At 43.8% G+C, this 24,571-nt stretch overlaps 1 protein-coding gene and 1 long non-coding RNA gene across 2 annotated transcripts in view; one reads left to right on the top strand and one right to left on the bottom strand.

Moving 5' to 3' along the window:
* SMPD3 (sphingomyelin phosphodiesterase 3) overlaps nt 1–12,868 on the top strand; it is a 120,802-nt gene extending 107,934 nt beyond the window's left edge. Inside the window, exons 5-8 of the mRNA XM_055726322.1 lie at nt 261–350; nt 1,200–1,263; nt 6,545–6,707; nt 8,179–12,868. Of these exons, the coding sequence (XP_055582297.1) occupies nt 261–350; nt 1,200–1,263; nt 6,545–6,707; nt 8,179–8,280 (419 nt within the window). The 3' untranslated portion in view covers nt 8,281–12,868. The remainder of the gene's footprint in view (nt 1–260; nt 351–1,199; nt 1,264–6,544; nt 6,708–8,178) is intronic.
* Nucleotides 177–22,588, bottom strand: LOC114017392 (uncharacterized). Its single transcript, XR_008735063.1, has 4 exons — nt 20,782–22,588; nt 10,129–11,705; nt 1,493–1,595; nt 177–323 (listed from the first exon to the last, which is right to left on the bottom strand). It is a non-coding gene; the product is annotated as an uncharacterized LOC114017392 (long non-coding RNA).
* Nucleotides 22,589–24,571: the final 1,983 nt, after the last annotated feature.

Genomic DNA, 24,571 nt, shown 5'->3' with positions numbered 1-24,571 from the left:
CTATTAAAAAATGCCTGTCATAGAAAGGCTTTGCAGGAAGCACTGTCATTAGCAGTCATTTCTTGAAATTTCTGATCAAGACGAGATACTGCTGTGCAGTAAAGGTACTACTGAACCAGTTCAAATGCAACCTATACTATATACGTACAGTGAGTAGGAAGGAGGACTTGCCTTTTCTGCTGGGGCAGAACACGCAGTTATCCACAGGTTCACAACATGTAGCTGATGCGCCTTTTCTTGGGCTCCTTCTTTCCCTGCAGAGGACAAGCTGGAGCAACAGCATTCTCTGTTTACACACTACAAAGACCCATGTCGAATTGGTCCTGGGGAGGATAAACCATGGGCAATCGGTAAGACCTTCTCGAGCTATCGGTGTGTGAACATTTACTTGTCGTGTCGCTCAGGCGACCTCTGGAAGCAGCAGGTAGCTCAGCTAACTGGCAGTAAGAATTTGGTGGACACCAAATATTTACAAGGGCTATTTCTGCAACATACATTTTATAAAGCTTAACCGTGTCTCGCTGAGTTTTAATTAAGAGCCAAACAGAGATCTCAAACTTCAGTCCACATTCTAGAACTTGCATATCAAGCTGCCTGAATGCCTTCCTACACCTGTTCTGCTTTTTTAACAATAATCTCTAGATTACTTTGGCGGCGGGGGGGAGGCCAAATCATTGTTTCTGTACTTTCTGCAGCTTTTGATCAGAATGTTCCATGTGGTGTTCTATAAATACTGTAACTGAGGATGTAACAAAGCAATTCAACGCTACGAACCTGTAGGGTTCATCTTGTAAAAGATTTCATGCAACTCCAAGATATTCATAGTTGGTGAAACTCAGCTGAACTTGGTGAAATCTTAACTTGGGAATTAGACTTCCTCTAGTGGAGTAATTATAACTGAGATAGTAAAGGCAAGAATGCAGAACTGTTTAATAACGTGGCTTTACTCTGCTGTAGCAGAGAAACAAAAAAAAAAATAATCAGGTATTGGGGCTGAGAAACCGGAAGGGCAGAGGCCACGGCTTGAAAGGTGGCAGGCAGCAGGGAGGTCAGGATAGAGGGGAAGGGAACACAAAGAGCTCTCCGAGCAGTCCCCTCTGCCCGCACAGATGCTGCCGTCACAGCTCCCCACCCCCAGAAGCTTCTGGAGAGGCAGGTCACATACGCTGGGACAGTTACATCTCCCTTTCTGTTTACAGGTACCTTGTTGGATCCCGAAGGATTATATGATGAAGAAGTGTGCACTCCAGATAACCTACAGAAGTACGCGATTCCTAAAACTCTTACATGCTTTAGAAAATTCCTTAAAAAAAGACTGTTAAAAATAACCTACAAACCACCAAACATTTTTTTTTACTCAGGGGTACTTGGGGAAGAGGAAAAAAAGGGAAGGAGAAGTGTTTGCTTTTCTCAGTCTAACAGAACTGGCTTCAATGGGTAAAAAGATGAGAGCAACTGCAGGCAGTGGTTTTGTCTTTAGAGTTGGTCCTACCTGGACAGGCCCATAGGACAGGAAACTCCAAGCGCTACTGAAAAGGGTACGTGGACAGCTTGTCTCAGTCTTTCTGCAGGCAGCCAGCTCGCTGGTCACTGCCCTGTAACGAACAGCAACAAAAGGAAAGGTAGTATTCCTCAAATAAAAAAAAAAACCCGAAAGTGTAAAACACCACCCCCAACTCAAAAAACTAACTACCCATTTCTAGAATGCTTGCAGAATGTGATAGACCTAAAAACGCAAGCTCACAAATACAGAGAGGAATTAAATAGCACTTCAGATGTAACTAGGACTATAGCTTAATTTCTGTTAGTGATACTTGACCAGCATTACTTCTGAGGAGTGTTTGACATTGAGAGACAGGTATCTTTGGTTTCAGCTAGTGGACTTCAGAGAAATAAGAAAACAACTTAATTTGCAGAAGTCTTAAGATAAATTTCTTGAATACCTGTACTGTTTGTTAAATAATATGCCAGTGGAGAGAAATCAATAAGCTTTGTATATTCGAGAGCAGCATTTAATTATTTAATTAACGTAGTAATCCTTTTGCACCTTCTCGACCTTGAAGGCTAGTTTAATGGACTAAGTATGTTGTTAGCGTGACTAACTATAAAAGATGCTCTAGCTGTTCGTTACCAAAATATACTAAAGAGGTAAAGTTATTTGAGTTAATAAAGTTAATGAGGCTGTGCAGATGCTTCAGTTAACACACATAATGGAAATGGTACATTATAGAGGCACAGTTTATGTTGGCATATTTACTCACTCGGTACACTGCACAGACACTTAGTTGAATATATTAGCTGAGGCTACCCCTTGAAGTCATCTTTGTATCCGTTTTGAACAAAGAAACTGAACTGTAGACATAAGGTTTGGCTTAGTTTATATTCAAAATAAGGATCTGTTACAGCAAGTCACGCTTTGCACGTTCGAGAGCCTGCAAAACTTTCAGGCATTTCTATTCACATGTTGAAAACGTGAATTTGGTACATGTGAAAGGGATTTCTGGAAAGCAAAAGTAAGGTAATTTGGCCCTACAATCAAGTTTGCAAATGCAAATCTGTATGTGGGTGTAACATTCTATTTTATAGTTCCAAGAGCAGGCTTGGAGCTCTTTAAAAAAATAACTTGAAAAAAACGCCAAAACAAACCCAAGCCCCTGCGTTTTCAAACCACCTTTTAAGACAATCTGTCACCAAATTACTTTTGGGATATTTTGTTTTATTCCCTGCAGAGCTACTTGTGTTCAGTAATTAAGTTCCACTGCAAATACATGACTGATGGATAAAAAGCCATCAAATGATCAATAGAGTATCACTCCTACTACCTATGTGTACGTACAGCACCTCAGTATGAGACAACTGGGAAACACTCTTGAGTGTTGGTAACCCAATACACGTAAGACTTCTGGCCTACCAAATGTGGCTTTCGGTTTTCTGCAATACGTTGTAATTCTCTCAAACGGATGAAAAAACACTCTATTGGACCAGAAATCCCACTAGCTTTGTACGCAGCTCTGCAGGGCAACAGGGACCTGCATCTGTACGTTACGTAGAGGTGCTTATATATTAAAGAAACCATTGCGGCCAAGAGAGCCTGGCCTCCCATCTCTCCAAGGAACTGGTAAACATCAAAATTACCAGTAAGTTCAGTAAAGTTTAAAGCCATTCATGGATTGTGGGCTTTAAAGACATTAAAATCTTCAATAGCACAGAAGCTGTGGAGCACTGTCTAGCTAACTGGTATCATACATATACACGGCAGAACAGGGTTCAGCCTAAAACTGATCTGTTCTCAAATTTTTCAATAAATCTTGAAAAAATGTTACAGACGTTTGAAACAGATATTTAAATCAGCAACGTAAGCTATCCAGAGAATTATTTCTTCATCAGCACTCTTCTCTAGTTTATAAATAAAATTAAGTAGTTCACATTACTAAACTAATTAGGCCATAAAAGCAGCAGAACAACTAGTACTTAAATATCTCTTTCATGTTAAGTACAGTGTACGTAAAACATCAGACTAGAACAACATACTCGGTACAAATAATGAGCAAGTCATAATTATAGAACAATTAATAAGCTAGATGTAACAATCTGGGCCCTGCCACAGTGCTGGAAGCCACACAAGCTTCTGTTCAGAAAGGCTTCATGAAACGCACACAAATAATCTCATCTCACAAAGACCATCATCACCGTCACGCAAAGCACTGGAATAAGCCTGTTTTCATCCCTGAACCCTGGACAGCGCCTGGCACGGGAGAGCTCGTTACAGCACAGCTAAGAAACAAGCTGGAAATGCAACATTTTTCCAGTCTCCACTGCTGGGCAGTGGCTCACAGTTCTGGGCACCAGGCTGCAACGGCAGGAAGAGAAGTCTTCCTTAGCTCAGGTGCTTCTCACCTAAGTGAGAGCTGGTCCCTTGAGCTTCATGGCTCCCTTACACATGCTGCCCTTCGTGCTCCTTTGCTCGTGGCAGCTGTGGTCAGCACTACAAACCAGCTGCTGGCCACAGAGCCGTGTGACAGAATTGTCATACGTCTAAACTTCAGAGTTACTTGGGACTGAAAACCTTTCAAGGAAAAAAGAAAGTTCCAACTACTCTTTATCCTCCCTTTTTTTGTGTCCTATGAATCAACAGAATTACACTGCCAAAACTCACGTTTACTTGTGCAACTCAGTCACAGTTATGTTCACTTAAATTGTTAGCATTTAACTGTTAGCATAGCATAGCCATATGTCCAGTACTTGTGCCTAGTTCTGTAGACAAACAACAAACCACTGCATGTAAGGTGCTCCAAGTTTGAGTCAGGAGTAGATGCGCACACATTTAGAAGTTGTTTTCCTCGTGTATTTGAAATCAACGTTTCTGTTCCATGAGCAGTTGTGCAAGTTAAGTGAATGCCCAGCGTTCACAGACTTTTAAAAGGACATAATTGAAGCTAAAACAAATCCATCTTTTAAATTAATGCAGATCAGATTTTTTTGCAGTAGTACTGCAGTGCTAATCAGCAGTTTCTTCTACTTTGTTACTTAATTAGCTTTGCCAAATATAAATACAGTTTTTGAAGGAGGTCAGTCCCATCAAAGAGCTTGCTTTCTTGAATCTAGAAAAAAAAAGCGAATCATCTGCAGTAGCTCTCTGTAGCTTGCAAACGGGGTGCAGATCGTAACCTAATTTAGCGTGAGTTATTAGATGACAGTCTAAAACTGAGTAATACATAAAAGGAAACTTACTGTCATCAACTGGTTACAGTAAACTCTGAGAACCTTCAAGACCTCACCAAGTCCAAAGCGGGTTAACAAAAGTTCTGATAAATACCCACGTGACCAGAATTTTGTCACTGTCACCTTCTGAAGACCCATGAAGTATATATCAACTGACCCAAACTTACAGATCGTAACACGACTGTAGCATGTGCTGTGTCCTCTCTGCCACCATTCAGATCATTCCCAAGAGACAAAATTTGATGAAGGATCCATTTGAATCTCAAACATTAAAACACATCACAAGAGTCTGGTGTTTTGTCTCTTGTTTTTCCTTCGTTCTGTGTGCTCACATGCATGCATTAAAAAATTCCTAAACCCAACCCCATAAAACTCATCCAGAGTCGAGTCTTAAGAACTGGGTGATCAAAAATATCTTACTTTTTTTCCAAGGTGAAATTAAAGGCTTTGTATCTGCTAGGACCCAAGTTCATGGCTCAGTGTTTCTCCTGCGACAGTTGATGTAGCAGCTTAATGGCGTAATCAACTCTTACAAGGGAAACCACAGAACCTTGAGCTCAGGTTTTGGCCGGTAAGTGAAAGTGAAGGAGAATAATTTTCAGGGAGGTGGTTTTGAAAGCACTTTGTTCATGCTTCAAGCCAGACAGCAAAACCACAGCCTAAGCTGTCCCTCTCTGCGCACAGCAAACCAGCTGTGGTTGTACTAGATAGTTACCTGTCTGCGTAACGCCCTACAGGGGCAGTTCCCGCTTTTGCATGCGCAGTGGTGCCTGCTGCCTGTAGCGTTCTTTTGGTACGTCGTTTAAATAGAATACGAGGAGGTAAACAGAATTTCCTTTTAAAGCAGCACAACAGCAAAACAATACAGAACAGCACAGCAACATCGAATTATCGTAAAAATAGAGTGACAGGGACCTTTGTGGGTTATCTGGTCCAAAGTCATGTTCAAAGCAGGGCTAACGAGTTCCTCAGGGCCTTAATAGTCTCCAGCATAAAACCTACTGTTAAGGTGTAAGCACCCAAACTAAACATCTTGGTGGGAGAGCTGCAGCTTACTGTTTGCCTGAACACAAGACTGGTACCTAGAAAACTGGTTCTTCATTCTGACTGCTTCTGTATATGGTCTGGGGCTGCATATTCTCTTTGCAAAATGGAGGCAGCGCTACCACACCCACCCAGTAAGTGCAGCTCTGTAGAGGTGTTTAGTGGGTGTCACACACGGGAATCAAACAAATTGCGCTGTCATTATTAGTGAAGCAAGAGCTCAGGGTCCAAACCACAGTAATCTGATGCTGAGGCTTGCACAAAACCAACTACCACACGCCCAAATGTCTGCTCCTGAAAACCATTCCTCATCCGTACCCTGTCTGTGAACCTGGTTGTCTGCATTTCCGAAGGAGCTGCTCTGATCAGAACGGAGAGGTTTGTATCAGAGCACTCAGGGTTGTTCTGCAGTAACCCATGGAACAGTCTGCTAGATGCAGCAACAGCGGAAACCAGCGCAGGGGCTGTGGGCTGCAATATACTGCAGCTAGCGGGCAGGCAAGGGCCTCGCCTCAGGTGTCCTCCAGGCTACAAGGGTAGGTCCACCAGTACAGCACCAGCAATGCCAGACCCGCCATGAGGCTTTAAGAGCACTGTCAGCAGTTAGTACAGCCTCGTACTGCAAAACACGTTTGGAAGAAGATGTGCTTTATGAGCTTCACAGTCCTTCTGGACAGGCATTACCTTTACCAGGGATTTCGAGACAAGCTAGCGTAACGCACAAAGGGATGGAAGGAGCAAACATTTAAAGCACTTGTTTTGTTTTTTGATGAAACAGAGTACTGGAAAGTGAAGAAGGAAGGAAAGGATACTTAGTCTATCCCACCAGCAAGAACCACAGCTCCAGTCAAAAGGGGAGGAAGGCATCACTGAAAGGAAATGGGAGGAGGATCGACTATATGCTCTATACAGAGGAAGGTCTCTACCTGGAGTGGAAAGTGGTGAGTTTCAGAGTTGGCAAAAACAGAGCCGTAACTCACACAACAAACTTGTCTGGATGGCACTGCAGCCTGCCCTGCCTGGGATCAAATTCATACTCCAAGGAGAGCTTGCTGCTTTGCTATTTTCTGCTTCTGCATGTAAGTATTGAGTTTGTAAACCTAGTGCATAAACAAAATTAAGATGAGTACAGGGATTCTGGTAGCAACACTGGTAGATGCAGCGCTCTTCAAAACCAAAGAAAAATCCCTGTTTTCATTCCTTAAACTTTTGCCAGACCAAGTGTTTTGGCTAATGTTTTCCATGCCAGCAGTCTGAATATTTTTTTATCTTTTCAAGTGTCTGGATGCTCTTACTGTGCCTATGAAAACCAAGCTCAGTTACAAGCCTGCGATACACAGGCAGATTTTTACATGGGCCAACCAGAATGAGAACTTGTAGCGCACTGTCTGCTCCCTGGTGTAGGGCCATGCCTTATACAGAATTCCATGAGGAAAATGAGAAACTAGTTCACACTTACCGTACCCTGTCGCAGCTGCGGCAACAGAGCAGTTCAGCATAGCTCAGGGCATGATACCGCAGTCTGTACTGTCTGCATGCACTCTGGGGACGCAGCAGCTTAGCAGATAAATTCTTCTGAGGCTTCCCGTCTCAGATGCACAATTGCTCAGGGTGCATCTACATGGTAAACCCATCTTAGGTTTGCACAAACAGCAGCAAAACCAATACTTGAATGGTTCTGACCCAGATTAGGTCGTTGATAAGGCTCATGCTGGCAGCATAAAGAGAACTAAAATATCTGTGCTTCATGGAAGCACTTCCCAGAGGACCGGCAAAGTAAGCACCTGCTGTAGGAGGGAACAACTACATTGCAGAGGTGAGCGTCAGGGTTCCTCCATCCAGCTTTCCGAGGCTGGGAAGCACGCGGTATTTCCTATAGAACTTTAACTTGGCCTACAAAGTGTTGCCAGAATTAAAGCTGGCACTCAGAGACACCAGGAGCAGGGTCCCAATCACCTGGAGTTCCCACCAATTTGAACACCTCAATCTAGTGAGGACAGGCTTCCCTTTCAGCTGCGTGCTGAATGGCACGGTGTGGCCAGCGCCTCCTCCCAGGGGAGTGCCTCCTCCCTCACACACAGGTACCTACTGCAGCACTACAGATCGGTCTGCCTGGAACGACACAGCTGTTAGCGTACGTGGGAAGCAAAGGTGCCACAGATTTCATCCAGGGTAGCTCAGCCGTGTGTCACAGGGACGGTTCAGCCCATCCGCCGCAACACACTGACATGCTCCGTGGGGCAGACAGCTCACCGTCAGCCCAGCCAAGCTGGACCAGGCCCGTACATCTACTAATACAGTTGAAACAGTTCAAAGTAAACCAAAAAAAGGTATAAAAGCTGAGTCCTGGTGTGTGGTATCACAGACCAGTCTTCCAGTTCCCTCCTCCTTACTTTTGTTTTCCTTCTGCAGGAAGTGGAAGAGTTCAGCTTTATTACCCAGTTAGCAGGCTTGACAGACCACCTACCAGTAGCAATGCGCCTCATGGTGTCTACAGGAGAAGACGACCCTTAAAACGGACCAGCTTTGAGAGCTTAGAAGAGGGAAACGTTTAACGATATTAAGAAAATATCAGAGGATAAGAACGAACTATTCTGGTGCCACATTAGGAAAGATGACCAGACCTGACCCGGGCTACTCCCAGAACGTACCAACAGTGGCGGATATAAGAAGGGGAGAAACGAAGGGGTTGTGGCCAAAAGCCACTGTCACAAGTTGCTCAGGCAACAGGGCAGGCCTGTACTCCAATGCTTTCACTGTGGACCGAACGGAACCAAGATGGAAATCCTAATTCCTTCTGAACCAGTGCCATTCTTACTAAAACATGTTTTTATACTAATATATAGCACAATTTAGTTTGTAATTAGTCTGTGAGTTAGTGCTGCTCAATGGTTTTTTGCATAATTTCTTTGTATAACTAAGAAGCTAAAGCTTTTTTTCTTTTTTTAGCCTGTTAAAAGTTGTAGTAGCGTGCTTGCATCAGTAGCATGCGCCCGCACTGCATGCCACTCTGAGATAAAATAGTAAGATACCATGGGGAATATCAGAATGGAAGTGAGTTCAAAAAATCAGATACCAGCCAAAGCGAGGCATTCTGGGACTGGCAAACCCTTCTGTCATTACAGATAGATCTTAAAACAAACACACACACACTCTATTCAATTTGCAGACCAGTATCTTCCTGTCCAATTTAAGGATACTTAAAAGATTTGGAATTAAGACTTTACGAATGCAGTTCTACCCTTATTCCAGCTGTGTTCCCACTGAAACTATGAAGTGTTTTGTCTGAATAATGACTCCAGAATCAGGCCTTTAGCTTTCTAAGCGCAACTTGTTCCCTTAAGAAGAAATAGAGTTCCCCTGTAATGTCTTTTCTTTCTTTCCCATATGTGGGGCAGTTCTGAATTATGGTATGGGATGATATGTATGTTACAGTAGAGTGAATAGATTCCTGTAGTACCATTGGTAACACCAGAGCCAACATTCTGCCTTAGCTAGAAAGAGTAAGTGGGAAATAGCTTGTAAAATGCATGCTAGATATTAGAGTTAAAATAAACATAAGTGACATTTGGGGGCAAAAAAAGTGTAGAACAGTGTATGATGGATAAGGCAGGATAACCTAACAATTTCCTAAAGGAATCGGTACACTTAAAGGGGAAGTGTAGCATGGCTAGTTAAGAGTAGAGACTAGAACTGTGACTCTCGGCCTTCAGTGGCTACTTCCTTGGAGCAGAGGGTTTGTTTAATGTCTGTGAGACACAATTCTCCGTTTGTTAGGCACTCACAGACTTTAACAGGGGTCCTGCCATCTAATTCATAATGTTCTTTCCACTGCAGCTCTTCAAACGTGGGGCTCCCTTCTGCCATCTTACTCCTGTGACCTGACCTACCAGCCTCTGTAACCTTAACAAAACTGAGGAAAAGCTGAGACTCGGGTCCATAGCAAGACCTGGCCTTTTTTTAGGGATTTAAAATCAGACCAGTTTGTGTTGCAGATGTAACAATGTAACCCCTTGCATTTTAACCGATACTTCGTTTCTTCTGCCTACTTCCTGTTCCATTTTAGGGTTATTACCTCTTACATGACAAATTCCCTGTATTAAAAAAGAGAAGAGTTAATCTAATACTAAATACTTACTCCATTAAGTCAACTGTTTTAGTTACGCTGGCCACAAACTCCTTGAGATGCTCTTGTTGTGGTTTAGTTTACACCTACTAGGAATCAGCCTGCGCTAAATCAGAATAGATTTAAATTAGGAATCCCAGTCTGCACAGCCTCTGGTACAGGCTTAAGTAGCTATGGTAAACAATGGAACTTTTACTTACATCAGCCTGATTTTTCCAAGTAGTGAAAACTCTTACCAGTATTGAAAGTACCAGGCCAACAGCGCTGGCTAATTCCCAGTAGGTAGTAGACCACTGCTCACGCTCTCCCACTGCACCCGGTCTTGACATGTTTTACGCCTCCTCTTCCAGTCCTAGCGTCCCTTCAGCAGAGACTGCCTCTTCCAAGTGTACTGTGCCAAACCACGGGGTAGTCTGCAAGTGTAACCCACGGGGACTCAAAAATGGAACCAGACTCAATTCCCCTTTTTGATAAAATTCGGAATTCAAGTTTACAGCATCAGAGACTTCAGTGTACTATCCCAGTGCACCACCAGTTTCCCACTTTGTACGTTTCTCTTTATACAGAGGGTGCACATATGTGCAGTGTGTCTTTCTGGTTTCTTATCTCTCACCCAGTTCAGAAAAACTTGTACCTGAAACAGTGCTTTTAATCCTATTTTCTACCTTGCTTGTATTTTATTAACCTTTTTAAAAAAACCAAACAGTATCAGTAGCAATTTGTGTGCTGCCCAGCAGCTATTTCTCACTAGTAAGATTAAATATAAGGTACAGTATTTTTAATAGCTTTCCTAACAATGTAATTTACAATTTGATATCAACTTCACCAAGTATCAGTTGCAGGAGCTGAATTTGACACTGTGTGGGATCTAATCGTAAACCTACTGCCAAACAATGTTACATTATTTACAGTAAAACTAATAAGGTCTGAATTACTTTCAAATCAGTTCTGTGGCTTTGTGCTGACTAAAAACCAGGCACTTTTGTCAACTTTTTGAGAAACATTTTTTCAAATCTGAAGTAGACCGTTTTAGATTGTGATGTTCTTAAGATTCTCAGTGATCAAGAAACAGTCATAAAGTGTTCTCTCTAAACCATACACATACATTTAATCAGTTGAGGTAGTTCTTACTAATTTACTGTCTTAAGGATCTAACTTTGCAAGAGAGTGATGCTGGGAGGTACAGCATTGCAGCACCATTGTACAGATGTTCCTTGCTTTTTTGCATTGATCCTGTGCCTTCCGATGCCTTGGTATGCTTGCAGGAGTCAGAGAGCGGCTGTACCGGTGAACTGTAACCAACAGGCTTCCCTTCCCAGGGGAGTAACCTCCTGGAGAAAAACAAGGTTTGTCTACACTACCACCACAGCTCCACAGACTGTCTCACAGCGAATCATTCAAGCAACGCCTGTACCGCAGGATATCAATCATTGCAAGCCTTAGACAGATACTACGTAATAGAGTCTTTGCATTTAAATAAAAGGGGGGTGGGGTGGGGGAGTGACAACATGCCCAGGCAACCGAAGCCTGGATAGCCTTTTCAGATGTCAATCCCACTTCACTTAAGGACAGCATGACCCCGTTTATCAGTAGGATGTTATTTATAAGAAACATGAGTTAAGCTTACTCTACTATGCTTACCCCACTCTGTACAGCAATTTCAGGTATCTTCAAGAAGTGGGTGGTAACGCTATTCTTGGTTTAATAGCTGCTGCTCAACAGGGATACTGTAGATGAAGCGTCATCTGTTTTTATAAAAGCTCGGTAACATCTTCTGTTTCTCATGTTCAATTTGCATTTTACAACAGCACTTCTAGAACAAATGAACAAAAGACACAAATGAAGACAGCCAAAAACTAAGAACTTCCAGAAGTTTCAAGGACATCAGGTCCTTACCAAGCTGGTACCTTTAGATCACTTCAAAAACAGGACCTACAGAACACAGCCCCTCGGGCACGTTCACATCCAGTTAGTCCGTGCACTGTTTGAAGGACACATGATCCACCTGCTTTGCACCACAGCTCAGTCCCTGAATACCAGGGCAGTAATGCCTAGTGTGCAGCTCAGTGCTATTTGAAAAAGCGTTTACTAGAACTAGTTCACGTGGTGGCCAACTAGTTTCATTCCATCACAAACTGGATGCTTAACTGACGCTGTCTAAAGCATGCAAACGTAACCTGATGGGCTCCAAGGAGAAGCCTGCGGCCTGCTGTCCAGGGAACGAGTTCACCTCTCTCCTGCTAGTGCTACAAGGTTTTGCCCCTGAAGCACTCTCAGCTGGCCTGGCTACACCCTCAGTCCTACTGACTGGGTAAGACAGTAAGATGTAAGGAACTTGCAATTCCAATAAAGAATTATTTTCTTTTTAAACGGCCTTTGTTTGGTGGTCCAGATTAAGCCGATCTGACTGTCCCTGGTTTGGTCTCTGAGCTGCCCTGGGATCACACGGCAGCACAGCAGTGTCAGCACATATCATCAGCTCAGAAACGAAGCGTTTTTACCTCCTCCTGGCACTACAGGATGAGAACAGAAATACAATTCAAGCACTTTGAAAAACTCCCAATTTTATCATCCATTCCAGTAAGGGTCAAATTGTTACTGAAGGTCTCATTTTTCCATGCCATCTTGTTTTAAATATAATCTTGATGCTTTTAAAGACTTGTATTATTGCTGAGGTTTAGAAATCCTATAAGAATAACCTTTTTTATTTCAATGATTTTTTCGGTATTGTATCCTTATGGAACCTAATGTTTTTATATGGTAAGCACACACCTTCTGACATTTTGTTATAAATGTATTAAAAAAAAAGAAAAATTTAAATATTTTCATTGGTTTCTTTACCTGCAAGAAAACCACAATCTCAGACCTGATAGAAACAAGGTATTTTGAACAACAGGGAGGGGTTTTTGTCTTTTATTGGTGCTGAAAGGAATAACTGGTTGATGCAAACAAGATAATAAAATTTTAAGGCTCAAATGATTCTGTCCAGTCCGCTTTTTCTGGTTTTGTGATGTGGAGTCTGACGTCACTAACAAGAAATCTGACTCTTAAGATGCAGTCTAGTGGGTGGGTCAAGTACGGTCTCACTGCGCTATGCCTATTCTGGTCAATCTGCAGGAAATAAAGGGTGAAAGAAACCAGTGCTTTTCGTCCGCCCACCCTCCACTGTGGCCTCTGCAGTGGACATCCCCCTGCACTGATGCACCCCGCTCGGTTTGCAAGGCCTGCAGCCCTCACCCAAGCCCTGGCGGTGCCCACCGCATGCCTGAACCCCGCATCTCACGCCAGTCCGCACTCTGGGTATGAGGAGATCCGCCCTGCACTGCATCCTGCTAGCATTTGACCCAAGGCCACAAGAACAGTTTCTTACTATGCAGCTGTGCTCTTACCATCTCAACGGTTATCCAGTCTCTGAACGAACAGCAGGTTTTTATCTTTATACTGCCCAATCAAAGATAATTAAAAAAGAAAAAACCCCTCACTCCCTTCCCATACATCTGTCCTTAAGAAATCCAGTGATTTAACAAAACCATGTCAAGGGAAAAGAATCCATTGTACTAATTCAGTCTTTCTGAACAGTCCTCAGAGCCCTTTACAGCAGCCTCCACCTGGAAGAATTTATGTTTCCCACAAGCAGAGAGGAGGAAATCGGTGGAATGCAAGTGATTAGGGAAGAGCACAGCACACAAGCTTCTTGTCATTAGCTCAGGAAGGAACCGCTCCATCTTGTGAGACAGGATGTTAGAGGTGGAGCTCTGTGGCTTCCTCCATTGCTGTACAGGTGGGGTTTGTCTGCGTGCTGACACTACCGTTGCGTTGCACGTTGGCAGACCTCATTGTCCAGCGGTGGGAGGCCAGCATGTGCCTCTCCTGCAGTACCTCATCTGTTCTTCTGTTGTTGCCTTTTACATTATTATTTGAGTGGCTCACCAGCGGGTTCCGCTCCATGAAGCGCCACAGGACCACAAGACGTAAAACAATCATTTCTCAGACAGTTTGTATCTTCCAGGCATTTAACCAAGAGGAGAAAGTACAGAACATTGTAACTCCTTCCTGCTCCCTCTGCCCCGGGAGCTGTAGTGTTGTTTATTATGAACTGATGCCCACAGCTGCCTGCCGGTCAGCACTGTAACTGCGATGCCATCTGCCTCGTTGGCTGTTTTACAGATTCGCTTGGCAAAGCACCTATTAAAACACAGACTTCCCTATCCAACTGAAGTTCCTGTTCAGAATGCTCATCTTCTAGCCCTCTTCTTTTAATAGGCCTATTTAATACTTTGATGTACCAGTTCTCCTTGCTGCTGCATTTTCAAGTTGCTTGTCTGCGTATTCCTGGCCTTTCAAAAGACGTGCTCTTACTCTCTACTGTTGTTTTTGACTACTCCAGATTTCCCATCTACTGCTCCTGAAGCTGTACGCCCATTTGCTTCCATACCTTCCCTGACATTTAGGGTAGGCTCCAAGCAGCCATTTGTGAATTGGTGAGCAGGACTTGCTAGGAAGACTGGCAGGAAAACAAGAATCCCCTTTCTCATCTTTTACATAATGGCAGATTTAACAACTGCTCCTTTAAAACCATTAAATGTGGACAGGAAGAAACAGGCATTAATGACAGGTAAGATTAGAAGAAAAAGGGAGAAGAAAAAGGTATCTGAGGATAGTTACACATTGTACACAGACCTAAAGAAGATTAATCTCTGTCAACATTTGATCTGGGCCGTATAATTCATTCCCTTTTCCTCCTCCCAGATGTGCCCAAATCCCTTTAAAGGTCTGACGAACATTTTGTACTGCAAATCATATGTGCTGCTGAGGCTGTGCTCAGCCCTACGCCTGCCACGGTGCCCATGCTGGAACCACCTGCCTCTCAACCCATGAGCCCGACCTGTCTGCCTGCACCATGTTCTGTCCCCTCACCCTCCTCCCGCCTGACACACAGGCTCTTTGGGGCACATGACCGTGTCACTGCCCTGTCTTTTATACAGCACCCAGCACTACACAGCCAAGGAAAATGGTCCCTAGGCACCAAGAAACATCTAAACACTAAACTAAACAAAAGAGGAGACTAACTGTAGTATAAAAATGCTACAGCCTTCCTGTGTGCTTTAAAGGATAAGATAACTGAATATAAACACATAAAATAAAAGGACATGTTCCTATTAACATACTAGCTTTCAGATGGCTTTCCTGTCTGTAAACTGCATCATTCCTAGAAAAGAGCACCTGCTTACTCTGTTCCTCTGGAAAGTCCATAAGCTGATGCTTCACCTTCCCTCACTCCCCACATGGGCATCTCATACTCGCCAACACACACGTGAAATTTCCACCACTGCCAAGCCCCCCTCTCTTTACCTTTTTTAAGTAAACCTTTGACTTCTCCAAAGTCAAACCCAGCAGAACAACTCCAAACTGCTTCAAGTGCTACAGCACAGCTGGTAAGCTAGCTGCATCACAAGATCCTTTACCTGTATGAACACTGCAACAAAAGCCTCAAGCTTCACAGCAGTTTCCCTGTTACACTACATCTGTTACAACAGTGTTTTTGCAAAGCTCTGCTAAAGCTCTTCAAGTCATGGCAGCATGTCTAAAGCAACCAGAAGCCTTGAAGTCCCATTCCTATTCGCAAATGTTTTGACTTTTCCAAATCCCAGCAAGATGCATCAGTCTGATGAGCTCAATAGCGACCTTAATGTAATCCTGAATGCCGCACTGTCATTAGTATACTGAATATTGATATCTCTGACCGCTTTCCACCCACTAAAATGGAATCTGCCTCACAGATACACACATTAAACACTGTATTAGCTGGTAACTGGTATAAATCCTTCTGCTCTAACAACATAAAATGGAAGATGATGGCTAAGACATTGCAGTGCTGCACCAGAGAAACAGAGCTGCCTGCAGGAAGGATAACAACATGTTTGTGAAGGGGGGGGACACGGACACCTCCCCGCCCCAATCACATTCAACCTGTGAGCTGTGATTCCACAAATGCCTAACAGAATGACTCTTACAGAGTTCAGGATGCAACTACAGTAAAAACTGCTCTGTTCCACAACAATACTTCTGTAATGTTAAGATTTTAGATGATGTAGTAAAAACAACTGCTGGGTTTCCAACACTACCACAGCATTGCATGCTACAGCGCCTGCATGGGCACCCGCCGAGCACTGTGGCATTTGAAAAGCAGCGATGTGGGAGTTCAGAACCTGAAATCACCCAAGGGCAGTATATTTTGAACAGATCCCACTGCAATGAACAGAAAGAGACACGCACAATGAGGGGAAGACGACATGTAATTTGGTACCGTTGTTCTCATTAAAGATGTTCATGAACTTCTAAATCAGCAGACGACTTTGAACACCTCAGCCCTACTACAATTTGGGTAAAAACCTCACTAACTTTTCAGATCTAACTAGGTATAATTGTTACCTCCTTTGTGTTTTGCTGCAACAGATTCTTGAATACCTCTCAAATGCCACTCCAGAATTTTGAATATCCAGCAAAATCCAGCTGGACCTTTCTCTACAATTAAAAACTTCTGCTGAAGTCACCGGCCACACCGTCACCAGCTTCAGCAAAGCCAACAGAGGGTGCTTTACATTGCTTAGAGTAAGGACCTTCAGGATATCAAGGAACAAAAGGCAGCTGCAAGGTCTGCAAGGCACCAACTGAAAAAAAATCCTAAACCTAGCATGGTGCCAAGCACTACGCTAAATATATTTCTAATGAAAGGTATATCACATAAGATAAACTAATTCTCAGTATGCAGCCCTGTCCATTATCTCAGCCAAAAAATAAGACGGTTATGAAACAGGTATTTAAACTCTATTTTCTGTTACTCCTTGGTTACATATAATTTCTCTTTTCCACATTTGCCGAGAAAGTTATTTATAACCACAGCAAACTCAGACTTTTAACAAAACGTGTCTTGTACCCCACAATAAGCACAAAAGAAGGAGTTCATGCTGCAGCTACTTCATTAATTATCAGACTGGTGTTCTTGGAACTTTGCAGCTTTATTGAACTAACAGTGCTTACCGCAGTGAGACCCCTCTTGCCCACAGCTGACCTTGAGTGTCCTTCCACCTCACTGCAAAAACCTCGGCCTCACCGTTCTGCAGCTGTGTGTTCCAATGTTAGAGCAAATTAGAAGCTGTAAATGTAGCACTTATTATACAGTGACAGAAAGAAACGCTGAGTCTGGTTAAGTGCTGGGCAGTGGGCTCCACACCCAGTGTAAGGTCCTTGTCCAGGCCTGGGTTCCCAGGGACTGACAATTAGAAGGTGGTTTCTGACCACGAGACCAGTTAAGTTCAAAACCAGCTTCCAAATGACCACAATGGAATGCAAAACAAACAAAAATTCCTCTCTGAAACCCCAGTGCTTTTAAAATAAGAGTTTGATGTATTTTTAAAGAGAGATTTTATGCACAAGCCCTACTACATAAAGGGACTATACAGGGCAATCCAGAAGGTCCCACTCAGTCCTGTGTTTGATTTGAGGACAGGGGAAAAGTACAGAATTTTTTCTGCTTCTGGGTTATGATTATTTACAAGCCCAAGCATAATTATCTGTCTGGACCTTCAGTTTATTCTTTTTAAAAAAAACCCTGATACTTTTATACACATCTTAAATATGGTCAGAACTGGTTCTACTAGCAGAAACTCTTCAAGTATGAATAGCTTCCTGTCAAGGCTCTAGGTCAGAAGACTGTACTTAAAGTGGGGGGGAAGGGGGGGGGGGGCAGGGGGGAATGGAAAAAGAAAACGGAATGGAAAGAGGAGACACTCAAACTGCAGACACACTACAAAGATATGAGAGCATCTAAAAAGGAAAGAAAACAACAGCGCAGCAACAAAAAAGTGAAGAACATTAAGAAAGATTAAATGGCCCTTAAGTTATTTGGGAAACATTCCACAGTATTTACATTGCTGACTAGTTTTGTTGGTGAAAAGCATGACTACACCTGGCTTTTGGTTTTAGAGATGCTTTTTTATTAAATCTTGTTTTAAACATAATTATTTGATTAGCTGTTGCCCAGCCAACCCAGGGAATGCAAATATAGACTGTCTCAAAAAGAGAGTCAAAGCTCTCAGCTTTTAAGGGGAGGTAAACAATGGAGCAGTGTATCTAGTTCCCAGCTAGGAAGCAGAGACACAAGTGGAATATTCTCCCCATAAGCAAAGGGATACAGGCAGCAGCATCCAAGAAAGCAGCAGGAAGCTGGCAGTGGATATAAGGCAGCGCATCGATTTGAACAGATGATCTCCTGTGAGAAAATACCTTTATTTATTCAGGCAGACTACACAGCCTAGCTGACTGGCACACTGACAAATACAAAAATGGCAGCATCCTGAACAGGAACACGTTCTGTCATCATGGGAGGCTTCAAAGAAAGAGAATGGGCTAAAGAGCACCCAAAAAGACTTCACCACATCCTTACCGCACTATGGAACACGGCACATGCTGCCAACCACATCTGCATGTCAACATATCTGCAACAAATAATAAGAGAAGTTCAACTCTCCATAATGCAGCCCTGACACTAACCTGGTTTAGGAAGAACTGCTTAGAAGATCCAAGGTGCTGGTGCCCCTTTTGGAGGGGAAATGGTACTTACACCTCTGCCAGGCTGTTTCATTCATATAGTCTATAAACATCAAATAAAACCCATAGCCTGGCAGTGCAGGCATTGCATACAAATCCAGTAAGAGACTGGCCTTGAAGAGCTTCCTGTCCATGGCAAGCACAAAACAAAACACTCAAAAATCAGATGTTTTGTGAGTTTATACCCATGAAACCTGCGGAGCAAGCCTATTTTGTATTGGAACACAACCACATGATCTTTCCTAGATCGCTGTCTGCCTTCTTCCCTTTTTGGAGCTTTTTTAATGTATATTGCACAGTACACACCAAGATAATGCAAGAAAAGGTGAAAAAGTAACATTTAATGTAGAAGTTGACCTTATGGTTCATTTATTCTGCTGTGCAACACAGAAGGAAGTGCTAGTTTTTGTTGAGCACTAGCCAGTATTATGCGAAAAGTGAAGGGCAGGGGGAGAAATCTAAAAAAAATATATTATTTATTTATTTAATGCATAAAGGAGAAGAGATACAACTTCCCTAATGGTTTCATACAAGACAGAAACACATACTAAGCCATCATAATGCAATATACCAGTAGTTTTCAACATGAGACCACAATGTATTAACATATACTTCCACCAAGATCTTCATCCTCTGGCACGCTACGCCTAGAGACAGAGGATTAGTGCTCTCTAACCATACACACGCTGCACAAGGTAACTGCGATACAATCTTACCGCACTTTCCCCCATGCCTCATCAGTGCCTTCAGACAAGTACAAATCCCTGCCCAACTGTGAGACTTCCTGGCTTGCTTTCCTGTTAGTCTCTGCAAACTCTGCTTTGCTCTCAGGACTGACTGCCTGGTCAACAGGGCGTAAGGGAGGCTGGAAGAATGAAAGAGACGGCCGCTGATTTTTAAACAAGGCTGAGGCTTAGTGAGGAGCAATGCCAACAGGGTCACTTAAGGGACTATCACTTAAACTCTCTTAACAGAATGAAACTCTTAGATCTGGAGTCCAAAGATCATTTTAATTACTCTAAGAAGATGCTACCAGAGACACATAGTAACGGAGGCAGCTGTAGATGTAGGCAGCTGCAGCTGATCCGTGTCACTTAACAGAGGTTTGACAAAGCTGCTATGATCATTTGTTTTTAAAACGGGGGAAAAAAATGCTTTAAAACAAGCTAGGGACAATTAGACTTTAACATAAAGAACCCTTCCCCTGAGTTTTCAGCCTTGCGTCTATAGTTTACAACAAACTTAACACTAAATTTAACCCAAAACTGGGCTCTGCAACTATTTTTTTTTATCCCCCACTTCCCCTTCTTCCCACTAGGGCAAAGAAAGCTATGATATAAACGGTAGCCGTAACAGAAAAGTATCTTAAAAGGGGGCAGAACCCACAAAAAATTCTTACACACTGTCGGCCTTTTTGTTGGTCAGCGTTGTTTGGAAAACAGCTGTTTAGACCTATTTTATTATTTGTAAAGACATTTCCAGAAGAAAAAAATAAACTTTGCAGCAAATTAGACCTAAAAGCAACTAAGCTCAGAAACAAACAAACAAATTAAGTCTTATGTTTTATACCTCTAAAGAAAAAGGCTAAGTGTGTTCAAAACGTTTTTTCCTCTTCACAAGCTTAAGTTTTCCACTAAAAGGCCATAGGACAGAGGCTCCACTCACAGGAAACAGGCTGTGAGAAGTATTATGGAGAGCTCTTAAACATCAGATGAGGAGATAAGAGACCCTAAACATTACCAGCAGGGTCATGAACATTCAGTACTAAAGCCACTGCCTTGGTCCTCACTGCTCGCTCGGTACAACGTCCCAGCATGCCAGGATGTACACGTGGCAAAATACCAAGCAAAATTATATGGTATGAATATTCTTTTCATACCAGCTCCCTACCCATACACACACTTGGTTTCCTCAGTCGAAAGTCACACAGACACACTCAACACACGAACTTCTGTTACTCAAGTCCCACTGCTAGTTATGTAACAAAGCAGGCCTCTCAGCTTGAAGTTATTTGGGGTTGGGTTTTTTTCTTTTTGGCTCCCTCGTGCAAACCCGTGGACTTTGGAAGCAGGTGCTGACACAACTTATTTAATGTAGGAAACGACCGGGCTCGCTGGGAGGCGCAGACCCGCCAGGGCTGACGCCCGGCCAGCCCCAGCCCGGGTGCGGGCCCCCCCGGCCCTGCCCGCAAACCGCTCGACGCCCGGGGCCGCCCGCCGCGGCTCGGCCAGCCCAGCCCCGCCGTCCCCGCAGCGCAACGCCTCCCCGGCCCGGCTTACAGCGGCCTTCCCGCGGCGCAGACGCCCGCCGCTACCCACACCGGCTGCTCCCTCGGCGCGGCGGCGGGCGGCGGTGTGGGGGGGTACGGGGAAGAACATGTCTGCCCCCCCCCGAGGCGGCGGGAGGCCAAAATGGCTGCCAGCGCCTGAGGAGGGGGCTCGGCCAATCAGGAGCGGGGCGCGCGCCCCGGGCGGGCATGGGCAGGCGCGCTCCCGGGAGAGAAGGGGGCGCCGGGGGCGCGCCCGGTCCGGTCCCCGAGAGTCCTTCGGCATCCCCGGCCAAACGGCCGCCCGGGGAGGCGACGGGCGAGTCGGTTTATTACTAATTAACCTGGCTGCGCTCAGCGCCCTTCCCGCCGTCAGCGCTCCGCTACCAGCGGCTCTGCGGCTGCCCGTCGGAGCGCGCCCGCAGGCCGCCGGGCCACCGCCTCAGCGCGCCCAGAACCACCGCACCTGAGAAGAAACACGGCACTTCCGAGCGCTGCGGTGAAGGCTGCTGGCCCGTCCCTCCCACCCTGTTCGCCGCTGCAGCTTGATTTATTTGCCGAGTCTCCGCGTTGTGAATAATGGGTTTCTCCAATACTCTCTCAGTCACTTTGTGGGAGTAGAGATCCAGCAGGATCCGCTCCGCAAACGGCAGCACCCACTCCTTCCAAAGCGCGAGTGCGATGCTTCATCTAGAGGGATGCGCAAGGCAAGAAAGACCAGAGGCCGCAGAAAAAGATCAGGAGCGAAAGACAAAAACCCGAGCAAACACTTAACACAGCTGCGCTCCAGCAAACCCCCGCAGAACAGGAGGTTACGCGGCCGCTCTCGTGCCTGACTTCAGAGCTAAGATACCCTGGGACTGTGCCCACGCCACTGCGAAGAGCACCATCAGAGCTGCAATTGCAGGGCCTTCCCTTTGCATGCAGGAAGATAATCAGCTCTTATTCTTTCATTAGTGCCCTTGTCCACAAAAGAAGCATCTTCAGGGCTCTCAAATCCTAGACTGAATCCTGCTGGGGGGAAAAAAAGAAAGTGGAAAAAAAAGTGGGTCATCTTCATGACAGCCTTTCAAGACAAAACCAAAGCCCTATACAGCCTTGTAAATACATCTATATTATCGATTAAAAATATAATTTGTATGTAATATATATTTATATATTTTTTTTCAAAAATGTTAAAAAGCCCATTGTTTTAATTACTGAGATATCCAAGGATCTGCTGCCTCTCAGCCTTTATCTGCTCTATCTCGGTCAAACCTCGTAAGGCTCCATTTGAAATCACGCTGTGCTAAGAAAACAAATGATTAAAGCAGAGCAAGGGAGTCAGGGGATTAGTTTATTCTGCGTGGCCTTGAGCAAGTCATTTTTAGCTCTGAGGCCCTAATCTTATAGCGAGCCTGGGGCAGATGAAATACTTGAACACCCACACAAAGCACACAGTTTTTTCTCATCTAAAAACCCAGGGATGACACAACATACCTCTCCCTGAGAAGCATCTTAATCGTTAATTTGCATTAAATGCTTGGAAATGTGAAGATTTAAAATGATTAAGTACCAAACCAAATTAGTATTTTGCAATGACAGTGGAGTCAATAAGGTAGAATGACAATGCAAGCACCCACTGTATTCAGCTCACAGTCGACACCAGAAAGATCTAATACTAGGAAGCTGTCTCTTCCTCGCCTAACAACCCGCTGTAACTACAAATAGAATACAAAAGATGAGTGACTAAATTAATTAGTCCTGAACTGCATCCTCTATCTTGTTAAATGCAGGAAGCCTACGCAGAGCAGTTTCAAAGGGACTAATGAAGGAGAAAAGCAAGCTCGAGGATCTTAGCCCTTGAACTGCCTAGCCTTCAGACAAAAGGTACCAGTTCTGCAAATAAAGGAACAAATCTTGCAGCTGCCATGACTTAGAAAACACCCTTTAAAATGCAAGACTTGTCCTTCATTAGGACCATGACAATTTCACTGTCCTAAGATTATTATTAATTCTTGGTATTCAGCATGAGACACTGTTGCCTGCCTGGTTTTTATGGTACGGGCAAGTCCAAATTAGTTTTACTAGCAGTTGTCACTTTTTGTACTGGTTTTCCACTTTCGTGCATGTATGCACAGTGTATCTCCTAACAAAATGAGCGTTTTATTTGCACAAGACAGCTGCATTGTAAACCTGCACACTTTTCCTTATTTGAAGTAAACACAATTTGAAAACGCACTAGAAATTAAAAGTGGATTCTCAGCACCCTCTCGTGGATTTGTGGTATGATAACCACCAAGGACTAGTAAAACGTTCATTACAGTTCAGAGCTACAGAAAAGTTATTACTTCTGCAGCAAAACTACAATAGGAAAGTTAAATGTGAACGGCAAAACTTGGTTATTTATGATTATTTTTAATACCCGAATAAAACCTGCATCTTTAGCACAAGCATCTCTTGTGCCACATTAAAAAAAATCTGCCAGTTATACACTGGCTGTCATGCAATATATGAACTGTAACACTATTAGGTCAGTAGTGGCAGGGGATCCTGTTTTTATTAAAACATGCATCTACGCCTGCAGGCCTAGTCAGGATCAAACCTGTTGCCATTTAGAAAAAAACCTGCCTGTGGTGGTTACACAGAGTAAGTTCCTTGCAAGAAAAAATAGGAGTCTTGCTCTGCTTACTAAGATACCGGTAGCCAGCAGCCCTGCCAACTCAGCAAATCATCGCAATGCTTCTGTCAGGCCTGAGAACAAATAGGAGTCTGAATGCTGCTACTGAGTAGATGGGGGTTTTTTCCTGATAAAGTGGCTTTCCTCCCCCACGTGTGTGCTTGCAGTCAAACGCCCCGTGGAAGAGGACAGAGGCAGAAGTACTTTTTTTGGTTTTGCACACATGTATAAGGAACAGCCACTATAACCCTTACAAGCAGCTCTTTCCCACGCGATTTACAGATCACACAAAGTTTTTTAAGTCCAACATGAAGAATTCACAGAAGCCAGGGTAGACACACACACAATTGTCTCTGTGCCCTCTGTGTGCCTGCCCCCCCCCAACTTTTTTTAAAAAAAAAAAAAAAAAAAAGGGCCTTTACCATTTAAAAGGCCTGGCCATATTATTGTTCCCTTTAAAATCATACAGCTTATGTTCCCAACATGTAACAAACAGATTTGTGCCACCATACTTCCTGTGGGCTAGGCACAGTGTAGCAAAATTAGGAACAACTGTTTAATGAACAGTAACCTCCATATTCCAGCCATGTTAATAAGAAACAAGAGTCTGAAGTTAGGCATCTTGAAAGTAAAGTTTTGCAAAGTGCAGTCCACAGATGTCAGCAGGAGCTGCAGGATTTCTGTTCTAGTGAAAACCATCAGTCATGTATTTCATTGCTTCCTTACACCTATTAAGACCTTCATCAGGAAAACAGCTCTGAAAAATTTAGGAATATTTCAGATGGCTTCCAGGTCTGTAAGTATCACACTCTTAGGAAGAGAAAGAGGAGAAATTCCTACTCACCAGAGTTACGCATCATGGTGACCAGGAAAGCAAAGCAGAGTAGTCTCCTTCTCCCTCATGGCTTCTTCATGGCATTCCTTTCACTACGCTGAAGTTGCTGCTCAGAGGAAATCGGAGTAGCTTTGGTAAGCAGTTACCGCTGTGGCTGGCTGACAGAATTTAGGACAGGCAGTACATTGATTTTCTATTTCCCTTAATAGGGTCACACATACAAAACGGATGCACCAATTGATTGTTCATCTAAAGCAGAATTCATTGCACACGTATGGTCACACACTACAATTTCTGCCAACATGATTT

This window comes from Falco cherrug, chromosome 14 (genome assembly GCF_023634085.1).
Source record: "Falco cherrug isolate bFalChe1 chromosome 14, bFalChe1.pri, whole genome shotgun sequence".
Lineage (NCBI taxonomy): Eukaryota > Metazoa > Chordata > Aves > Falconiformes > Falconidae > Falco > Falco cherrug.
Note: the sequence above shows the minus strand (reverse complement) of the source record. Positions and strands in the feature narration are given on the sequence as shown.